Source organism: Ictalurus furcatus, chromosome 12 (genome assembly GCF_023375685.1).
Source record: "Ictalurus furcatus strain D&B chromosome 12, Billie_1.0, whole genome shotgun sequence".
Lineage (NCBI taxonomy): Eukaryota > Metazoa > Chordata > Actinopteri > Siluriformes > Ictaluridae > Ictalurus > Ictalurus furcatus.
In genome coordinates this window covers 27,317,527-27,328,446 of record NC_071266.1, presented here as the reverse complement: position 1 = coordinate 27,328,446, position 10,920 = coordinate 27,317,527, and the positions used below count along the sequence as shown (strand labels likewise).

The 10,920-nt window shown below is 38.8% G+C and overlaps 1 protein-coding gene across 24 annotated transcripts in view; it reads right to left on the bottom strand.

Annotated features, from left to right (window-relative positions):
- Positions 1-10,920, bottom strand: part of LOC128616309 (uncharacterized) — a 250,341-nt gene that overhangs the window by 1,389 nt on the left and 238,032 nt on the right. For 22 of the 24 annotated variants that reach the window (XM_053638889.1, XM_053638893.1, XM_053638880.1 and 19 more), the window contains 6 exons: positions 8,417-8,590; positions 7,464-7,637; positions 5,321-5,494; positions 3,571-3,744; positions 1,313-1,486; positions 315-488 (listed from right to left, as the gene is read on the bottom strand). In XM_053638889.1, coding sequence (XP_053494864.1) covers positions 315-488; positions 1,313-1,486; positions 3,571-3,744; positions 5,321-5,494; positions 7,464-7,637; positions 8,417-8,590 — 1,044 coding nt within the window. The remainder of the gene's footprint in view (positions 1-314; positions 489-1,312; positions 1,487-3,570; positions 3,745-5,320; positions 5,495-7,463; positions 7,638-8,416; positions 8,591-10,920) is intronic. The other 2 variants (XM_053638884.1, XM_053638894.1) reach the window with 2 other exon arrangements.

Here is a 10,920-nt window from a genome sequence, read left to right as displayed (position 1 = left end):
AGAATACATTTGTTAGAACATTTAGCTAGAACAGATGAGAACTTCCACAAGATCTAACAGGACCATGAGCAGATATTTACCATCACATCACTGCTCTTATACAATCACAGGCTGTAGAGCTTTATTTTGAAAACAGTGATCACTGCTGTGTGTTTTATCTCTTGTTCTACACGTGTATTTAAGTGCAGACGTTAAGAACAAGCGGAGGGGAACTTTACAGGAATGACAGAAGACACGGTGTGGAGGTGGAGCAAAATAATACTGTCAGCCTTTTAATTAATTTCACTGTTTATTTAAAAAAGATTGTTACTCACCCCAGTGACTGTAGATTGTAATGTTCATCATTCTTCAGAGCAGAGAGACACTTCTTTCCTGAGTATCCTATGTCATTCCCATAAAGCTCCAGTTCTCTCAGGTGTGACGGGTTTGATCTCAGAGCTGAAGCCAGAGCAGCACAGCCTTCACCCGAGATATCACAATTACACAAACTGCAGAAACACAATGACACTCTTCACACTCTCAGTTTATGAACATTAAGACATACTTTGTGTATCTTGAAATGAGTGGTGTGTGTGTGTGTGTGTGAGAGAGAGAGAGAGAGTGAGATACTGTGAATGTTTAAATGATTTAGTCAGCACTGACAAGAACAAGTCTGACTGTTTTATTTATGCGGAATGTGTTTGTCTGTTATTTTACACACACTCCATTGACTTGGAAGAACATTAGACCCTGTTTTATTATTATCAAAATGATTTTTTAAAAAAAATCACTGGTAATTTATTATGAAACACTTAATATGTTGATTATTTTTCATGCATTTTAGTGCATAGTGGGTGTGTCTGTGTGTGTGTTTTCACTACTGACAAAAACTGCATAAGTTTATCACTGCTTTATTTGGCTGCTTCTGTAACACAAATTTGGCAACCCGGTTCATAGCAGCTAGTCACAGACAAACTGAAAGAATCCTCACTAACAGAACAAAATTTCCTCTAAGAATTTCACCCTGCATCACACACAGTGTATTTAGTTTGTGTCTGAGCTGCAGTTTGTGTGATTAGTTACAGTGTTGTAGTAAATTTCACAGTAATTTTAGACACATTGCAGTCGCATCAAGTCACGTTTTGTGCTGCAGCTTCTCACATACGTACATCTGACCCAAAGACTCTGTGACAGATCATCAGTGTGCAGTGAAAAGAAACAATCTTCCTCCTCAGGACATTGATGATGAACCTAAAACCTCTGCTTCAGTCTCACTATTAGAGAATGTGTCTTACTGAGGAGCAGGTCATGTGACTCTCAGAGATGATCTTACCCCAGTATCTCCAGTATACAGTGAGGGTTCTCCAGTACAGCAGAGAGACTCTTCACTCCTGAGTCTCCTAGATTATTCTCAGACAGATCCAGTTCTCTCAGGTGTGAGGGGTTTGATCTCAGAGCTGAAGTCAGAGCAGCACAGCCTTCATCTGAGACACCACAATTACACAACCTGCAGAGACACAATGACACACTCTTCATCAACACATTTTCATTACATTAAAGATGATGTGTGGGATTTTATTATTCAGAATGACATGAGGATTTAATATCATCTGTTTATTCTAATTAACAATGTGCCTCATTTATAAAACTGGATATGAACGGGTTTGTGTGTAAATCGTTTGTACGAGCGTTTACACAAGAAATTTGGTATTCATGAAAATCCTGTTCATTCGTATTCTACTCGTGCTCCTGAGTGTGTGTACATTTATACATAAGAAGCCTTTATTTATCACATATACAGCATGCAGGATCAGCCATGAAACAGCACCCCTGGAGCAGATAGGGTTAAGGGCCTTGCTCAAGGGGCCAATCTTCTGATCAGTAACCCATAGACTTAACCATTATAATTTTGCCTTAACTTATAATTTGTATGGATTACTGTAATTTTATATCTGGAATATCCTGTTGAGTTTAAATTGTTTATTTTTAATATGTTTACAGCGTTTAGCAGACTCCTTTATCAAGAGCGCCTTTTTGGCTGCATTTACTCTGCAGGTCCTGACGACCCGCTTACATCTTCTTTTAAAAGTGACCCATATCCGATATCTGCATTTACACTATACACTTCATAAAATAACCCAAGGCAGACGTCACTGGAAGCTTTTGCCGAAAAGGAAGTAAAAATGGCGCAATTTGCAACGGACGCAGACAAAAATATAATACAAATTTTTGTTTTCTGCACCATATTTAAAGGTCAGCAAAACACCGGTCTCTTAAGCGAAGAAAAAAAGAAGAGAGCCCTTGTTGAGAGTTGTGTTTTCGTGGTTGGTGTCCACCTGAGTTGATGTCATTCGCCACTGTCGCTTTTTCAATGACGTACGACTCAGATTGCCATTGGAATATCCAATCTGTCTGATTACACGGCAGACACAAATGCACATATCCGATTCATATCAGATTTATTTCCACGTATGAATGAGGACTGAAATGGATCTGAGAGTATTGGAATCCATGTGTTTTTTTCCTGCGTACACGTTCATGGGTCATATCCGATCTGTGCCAGATGGGAGGAATAAAATTGGAATTGGAGACACTCGAAGCATGTAGTGTAAATGCAGCCATAGAAGTTCTTTGGAGTTTCTATCAAAAACAGATCCTCATGCTAGTTCACTAGATCAGGGACCAAAAGCACCACTGAGAAAATCTGTGAATATCAGATGTTTTATATTATTGGCATTTATATACAAATATTTTAAAAGTGAGCCAATACAAACCCATAAATTAAGACAAATAAAACTAATCATTAAAGCGAGTACGAAGAAAATCAGACTTTCAGAGACTTTTGTAAATCCGGTGGAAAATTTGAGCTGGGTTTGACTCACGCAAACATTTACACACACCTTTACTAAAAGATCGATAAATGACCCCCAAAGTCATTAAAATAATACTCTGGGTGTTGATCGGTCTAAAGGAGTGAAAACAACTGGAGAGGTTAGAGAACAACTGTGAAAGATGGTGGAAGGTCGTCAGTGGTCTGTGTTCCCCAGAGGGAAAAAAGTAAGTAAGTATGAGACTGATAAATTTACAGTGAAGTCCATTGGGCTGCCTCTGTAAAGCAGATCTGGCAACCCTTTTCATAGTGACTCCATTTTTAATTAAAAATCATGTGTCTGATTTACTGAATTTTTGACGTGTTAAGTTCTACGACATTAACTTCTCATTTTAATTTACAATTTTTATATTTTGAGATCATTTGCACCATTTCCCTGCTGCATTTAAACCCTGCATCACACACAGTGTATTTAGTTTGTGTCTGAGCTGCAGTTTGTGTGATTAGTTACAGTGTTGTAGTAAATTTCACAGTAATTTTAGACACATTGCAGTCGCATCAAGTCACATTTTGTGCTGCAGCTTCTCACATACGTACATCTGACCCAAAGACTCTGTGACAGATCATCAGTGTGCAGTGAAAAGAAACAATCTTCCTCCTCAGGACATTGATGATGAACCTAAAACCTCTGCTTCAGTCTCACTATTAGAGAATGTGTCTTACTGAGGAGCAGGTCATGTGACTCTCAGAGATGATCTTACCCCAGTATCTCCAGTTTACAGTGAGGATTCTCCAGTACAGCAGAGAGACTCTTCACTCCTGAGTCTCCTAGATTATTCTCAGACAGATCCAGTTCTCTCAGGTGTGAGGGGTTTGATCTCAGAGCTGAAGTCAGAGCAGCACAGCCTTCATCTGAGACACCACACTTAAACAACCTGCAGAGACACAATGACACACTCTTCATCAACACATTTTCATTACATTAAAGATGATGTGTGGGATTTTATTATTCAGAATGACATGAGGAATTAATATCATCTGTTTATTCTAATTAACAATGTGCCTCATTTATAAAACTGGATATGAACGGGTTTGTGTGTAAATCGTTTGTACGAGCGTTTACACAAGAAATTTGGTATTCATGAAAATCCTGTTCATTCGTATTCTACATGTGTTCCTGAGTGTGTGTACATTTATACATAAGAAGAAGCCTTTATTTATCACATATACATTACAGCACAGTCAAATTCTTTTCTTCACTTCTTAGGAAGTTGGAGTCAGAGCGCAGGATCAGACTTGATACAGGGTCCCTGGAGCAGATAGGGTTAAAGGCCTTGCTCAAGGGCCCAACCTTCTGATCAGTAACCCATAGACTTAACGGTTGAGCCACCACTGCCCCAGACTAAATAATGTAAACACTGACTTGATCAACTTCAAATCATATAATTTGCATGGATTACCGTAATATAATATCTGGAATATTCTGTTGAGTTTAAATGGTTTATGTTTAACATGTTTACAGCGTTTAGCAGACTCCTTTATCCAGAGAGACTTACAGAAGTTCTTTGGAGTTTCTATCAAAAACACATCCTCATGCTAGTTCACTAGATCAGGGACTAAGAGCACCACTGAGAACATTTGTGAATATCAGATGTTTTATATTATTGCCACTTATTTAAAAAATATGTTAAAAGTGAGCCAATACAAACTCATAAATTAAGACAAATAAAACTAATCATTAAAGCGAGTACGAAGAAAATCAGACCGAAAATTCGAGCTGGGTTTGAGTCACGCAAACATTTACACACAACTTTACTAAAAGATCGATAAATGACCCCCAAAGTCATTAAAATAATACTTTGGGTGTTGATCGGTCTAAAGGAGTGAAAACAACTGGAGAGGTTAGAGAACAACTGTGAAAGATGGTGGAAGGTCGTCAGTGGTCTGTGTTCCCCAGAGGGAAAAAAGTAAGTAAGTATGAGACTGATAAATTTACAGTGAAGTCCATTGGACTGCTTCTGTAAAGCAGATCTGGCAACCCTTTCCATAGTGACTCCATTTTTAATAAAAAATTATTTATTGAATGTTTTACACATAAAATGTATTGATGTGTTAATTTCTATGACATTAACTTCTCATTTTAATTGATAAATTCTATATTTTGAGATCATTTGCACCGTTTCCCTGCTGCATTTAAACCCTGCATCACACACAGTGTATTTAGTTTGTGTCTGAGCTGCAGTTTGTGTGATTAGTTACAATGTTGTAGTAAATTTCACAGTAATTTTAGACACATTGCAGTCGCATCAAGTCACGTTTTGTGCTGCAGCTTCTCACATACGTACATCTGACCCAAAGACTCTGTGACAGATCATCAGTGTGCAGTGAAAAGAAACAATCTTCCTCCTCAGGACATTGATGATGAACCTAAAACCTCTGCTTCAGTCTCACTATTAGAGAATGTGTCTTACTGAGGAGCAGGTCATGTGACTCTCAGAGAGATGATCTTACCTCAGTTTCTCCAGTTTACAGTGAGGATTCTCCAGTACAGCAGAGAGACTCTTCACTCCTGAGTCTCCTAGTTTATTCTCAGACAGATCCAGGTCTCTCAGGTATGAGGGGTTTGATCTCAGAGCTGAAGTCAGAGCAGCACAGCCTTCATCTGAGACACCACAATCACGCAACCTGCAGAGACACAATGACACACTCTTCATCAACACATTTTCATTACTTTAAAGATGATGTGTGGGATTTTATTATTCAGAATGACATGACGATTTAATATCATCTGTTTATCCTAATTAACAATGTGCCTCATTTATAAAACTGGATATGAACGGGTTTGTGTGTAAATCGTTTGTACGAGCGTTTACACAAGAAATTTGGTATTCATGAAAATCCTCTTAATTCGTATTTATACATAAGAAGAAGCCTTTATTTATTGCAATTCTTTTCTTCACATTTCCACTAACCCTTGAGCCCCAGACTAACTAATGTAAACCTTGACTTGATCAACTTCAAATCATGTAACTTGCATGGATTACTGTAATTTTATTGTAATTTTACATATAATATCTTGTTGAGTGTCACGATTTCCCCTTGAGTCAGCGGTGCACTATTGCAGTGTGCTCGGAAAACCGAAGCGCATGTACGAGCCAGGTGCGCAAGCGCTTAGCGAACGCACGCTGTTCGGTCTTTCATGACAGTGACTTTGTTTACATTGGACACGTGCTTTTGTTATGGTTATGTTCTGACTCCGCCCCTGTTTTGTCATTGGTTGTTTCCCGAGTGTGTGGCATTATTGTTTTCAGCTGTCTGTGTTTAACCCATGATTACATTTGTCATTTAAACCCCTCGTGTCTCTGTGCAGTTTGTGTAGTATTGAGTTTATCTCCTTACCAAGTGGTTCTTGGTTTCTCGTCTAGATTCTTGTTATTTGACCTCGTTTCTCGTTTTGGCTCTAGCCTCGCCCCATTTATGCCTGTTTGTAGATTGCCTGAACTTTTGCATGTTATTCGACCACGCTTTGGATTACTGTTTTGGATTTGTCTGCCTATCTCTCTAATAAAGTCTTTTACTGCAGTTGCATCCATCCTCAACTCCATCACGTTCTGGAACGTGACAGTGAGTTTAAATAGTTTATTTTTAACATGTTTATAGTGTTTAGCAGACTCCTTTATCCAGAGCGACTTATAGAAGTTCTTTGGAGTTTCTATAAAAACCACATCCTCAGGCTAGTTCACTAGATCAGGGACTAAAAGCACCACTGAGAAAATTTGTTTTATATTATTGGCATTTATTTAAAAATAAATTTGAAAGTGAGCCAATACAAACCCATAAATGAAGACAAATAAAACTAATCATTAAAGCGAGTACGAAGAAAATCAGACTTTCAGAGACTTCTGTAAATCTGGCGGAAAATTTGAGTTGGGTTTGGCTCACGCAAACAGTTACACACAACTTTACTAAAAGATCAATAAATGACCCCTAAAGTCATTAAAATAATACTCTGGGTGTTGATAGGTCTAAAGGAGTGAAAACAACTGGAGAGGTTAGAGAACAACTGTGAAAGATGGTGGAAGGTCGTCAGTGGTCTGTGTTCCCCAGAGGGAAAAAAGTAAGTAAGTATGAGACTGATAAATTTATAGTGAAGTCCATTGGGCTGCTTCTGTAAAGCAGAACTGGCAACCCTTTTGATAGCAGCTTGATTTTTATTTAAAAATCAAATGTTTGATTTACATCATTTTTTTTATCATTTCAGTTCTATGACATTAACTTCTCATTTTAATTTACAATTTCTATACTTTGAGATTTGCATCATTTCCCTGCTGAATTTAAACCCTGCAGCTCACACACAGTGTATTTAGTTTGTGTCTGAGCTGCAGTTTGTGTGATTAGTTAGAATGTTGTAGTAAATTTCACAGTAATTTTAGACACATTGCAGTCGCATCAAGTCACGTTTTGTGCTGCAGCTTCTCACAGACGTACATCTGACCCAAAGACTCTGTGACAGATCATCAGTGTGCAGTGAAAAGAAACAATCTTCCTCCTCAGGACATTGATGATGAACCTAAAACCTCTGCTTCAGTCTCACTATTAGAGAATGTGTCTTACTGAGGAGCAGGTCATGTGACTCTCAGAGAGATGATCTTACCACAGTATCTCCAGTTTACAGAGAGGATTCTCCAGTACAGCAGAGAGACTCTTCACTCCTGAGTCTCCTAGATTATTCTCAGACAGATTCAGTTCTCTCAGGTGTGAGGGGTTTGATCTCAGAGCTGAAGTCATAGCAGCACAGACTTCATCTGAGACACCACAATTACACAACCTGCAGAGACACAATGACACACTCTTCATCAACACATTTTCATTACTTTAAAGATGTGTGTGATTTTATTATTCAGAATGACATGAGGATTTAATATCATCTGTTTATTCTAATTAATAATGTGCCTCATTTATAAAACTGGATATGAACGGGTTTGTGTGTAAATCGTTTGTACGAGCGTTTACACAAGAAATATGGTGTTCATGAAAATCCTGTTCATTCGTATTCTACTCGTGCTCCTGAGTGTGTGTACATTTATACATAAGAAGAAGTCTTTATTTATCACATATACATTACAGCACAGTCAAATGCTTTTCTTCGCATTTCCCAGCTTGTTCGGAAGTTGGAGTCAGAGCGCAGGATCAGACATGATACAGCGCCCCTGGAGCAGATAGGGTTAAGGGCCTTACTCAAGGGCCCAACCTTCTGATCAGTAACCCATAGTCTTAACGGTTGAGCCACCACTGCCCCAGACTAAATAATGTACACCTGGAATTGATCAACTTCAAATCATATAATTTGCATGGATTACTGCAACTTTATATCTGGACTATTCTGTTGAGTTTAAATTGATAATTTTTAACATGTTTACAGCGTTTATCAGACTCCTTTATCCAGAGACACTTATAGAATTCTTTGGACTTTCTATCAAAAACACATCCTCATGCTAGTTCACTAGATCAGGGACTAAGAGCACCACTGAGAACATTTGTGAAAACCAGATGTTTTATATTATTATTATTATTATTATTATTATTATATTTATATTATGATCTTACCTCAGTTTCTCCAGTTTACAGTGAGGATTCTCCAGTACAGCAGAGAGACTCTTCACTCCTGAGTCTCCTAGTTTATTCCCAGAGAGATCCAGTTCTCTCAGGTGTGAGGGGTTTGATCTCAGAGCTGAAGTCAGAGCAGCACAGCCTTCATCTGAGACACCACAATACTCCAACCTGCAGAGACACAATGACACACTCTTCATCAACACATTTTCATCTTGGTTTAAAACTTACTCTAAAGATGATATGTCTGTTATGTTGGACTGTCTCCCTTCTCTTGTCCAATCACAAGATATTTTAATAATGACCAATTATGGTGTAAAACTATTGCTGGTTTATGTTAAAAGTAATAAGTCAGGTTTTTTTTAAAAATCTCTGTTTAAATGTATTTTTATACACGTCTAAGTGCATTTAATTATTACTTTAATGCACAAGTGATATGTTTAATGACTAATATATTTGTTTGTATGTTGTACTGATTTAACTGAAAAAACAGAACTGTACACAACTATTAACTGCAGCTTTCAGTGAGTACTGTGTCTCCCAGAGAGATGATCTTACCTCAGATTTTTTACTTTACACTGAGGATTCTCCAGTAGAGCAGAGAGACGCTTCACTCCTGAGTCTCCTAGTTTATTCTCAGACAGATCCAGTGTATTCACAGTCAGATGCAGTTCTCTCAGATTGGAGGTTTCTGAGCTGAGCACTGAGGCCAGAGCTCTCCCACCACTTTTTTGAATTGTATCACACCTGATACTGAAGGAAATAATACATAATGAACTCACAGTAATGCAAATTATCAAACAAGTCCTCAAAGCTTTCACTGCAACTTCTCAGTTTCAAAAGCACAAACATCAGTTAGACAAAAGTCCCACACAGTCAGAGCTGTTCAGATTCGGCTTGGTGGGAGTTTTCAGCTGCGTACATCATCACACACACATTGTATAAACATGGAGTATAAGATCCGGGACACCAAATGGGAAAGCAAGAGTCTGATCTAAAATGTTATTAATAGGAGAAAAGAAAGAGTCTAAAGTGTCATGAAGAGTTAGATTGATCTGAACAGCTAAGACATTTGATTTGTGCTCTTAACACTGTAACAGTAGAACAGTTTTATTCAGATTTACTTACATTGCTTTTCTGGATGCTGCAATCAAAGGCATCACCTTCACAAGAATCTCATCTCTTATTTTATCTGTAGAGATATATTTACTCAGGTCAAATTCCTCCAGCTCCTCTGCTGATGTCAGTAAGACAAACACCAGCGCAGACCACTGTGAAGAAGAGAGTTCACTTTGTTTTCCAGATTTCAGGTAGCGTTGGATTTCCTCCACTAGAGAATTGTCCCCCAGTTCATTCAGACAGTGGAACAGATTGATGGATTTCTCTGTAGGGGGATTTCCACTGATCTTCTCCTTGATGTACTGTACTGTGTTCCTCTTTCCTGTCTGGGAGCTACTTCCTGTATGTGTTACTAAGGCATGTAAGAGGTTCTGATTGGACTCCAGTGAGAGACCCAGAAGAAATCGGAGGAAAAGATCCAGATGTCCAGTCTGACTGTTTAAGGCCTGATCTACAGCACTCTTGTGGACAATTTCTTCAATCAATTGGTCATAGGACATCTCCGGTTTAGAGAACATCTCAGATTCAGAGGACATCTCTGGCTCAGGCATAATCTCTGGTTCAGAAAACCGACTCTGTTCAAGAACATTTCTCTTTTCCTTCATGAATGTCAGGTGCACATACAGAGCTGCGAGATGCTCCTGAATGCTCAGATGAACAAAGCAAAACACTTTTCTCTGGTGAAGCCCAAACTCTTCTCTGAAGATCTGAGTACACACACCTGAGTACACTGCTGCTTCTCTCACATCAATGCCACACTCTCTCAGGTCTTCCTCATAGAAGATCAGGTTGCCTTTCTTCAGCTGTTGAAAAGCCAGTTGTCCCAGTTTGAGAAGCATTTCTTCATCACTCTCCTGCTTCTTTGAGTACTTTTCTCTTATGATGTTTGTCTGAATGATGAGGAAGTGTGTGTACATTTGAGTCAGAGTCTTGGGCATCTCTCCACTCTCTGCTTCATCCAACAATCTCTCTAGAACAGTGGCTGAAATCCAGCAGAAGACTGGGATGTGGCACATGATGTAGAGGCTTCTTAATGACTTCAGGTGTGTGATGATGTTATTGGCCAGGCTCTGATCACTGATCCTCTTCCTGAAGTACTCCTCCTTCTGTGGGTCATTGAACCCTCGTACCTCTGTGACTCGATGGACACACTCAGAGGGGATTTGATCAGCTGCTGCTGGTCGGGAGGTGATCCAGATGAGAGCAGAGGGAAGCAGATTCCCTTTGATCAGGTTTATCAGCAGCACATGCACTGATGCTGATTCAGTTACATCACACACTCTCTCTGTGTTCTGGAAATCCAGAGGAAAACGATACTCGTCCAATCCGTCAAAAATGAACAGAACCTTTTCCAAACTGGACATTTCTGTTTCTTTTATCTC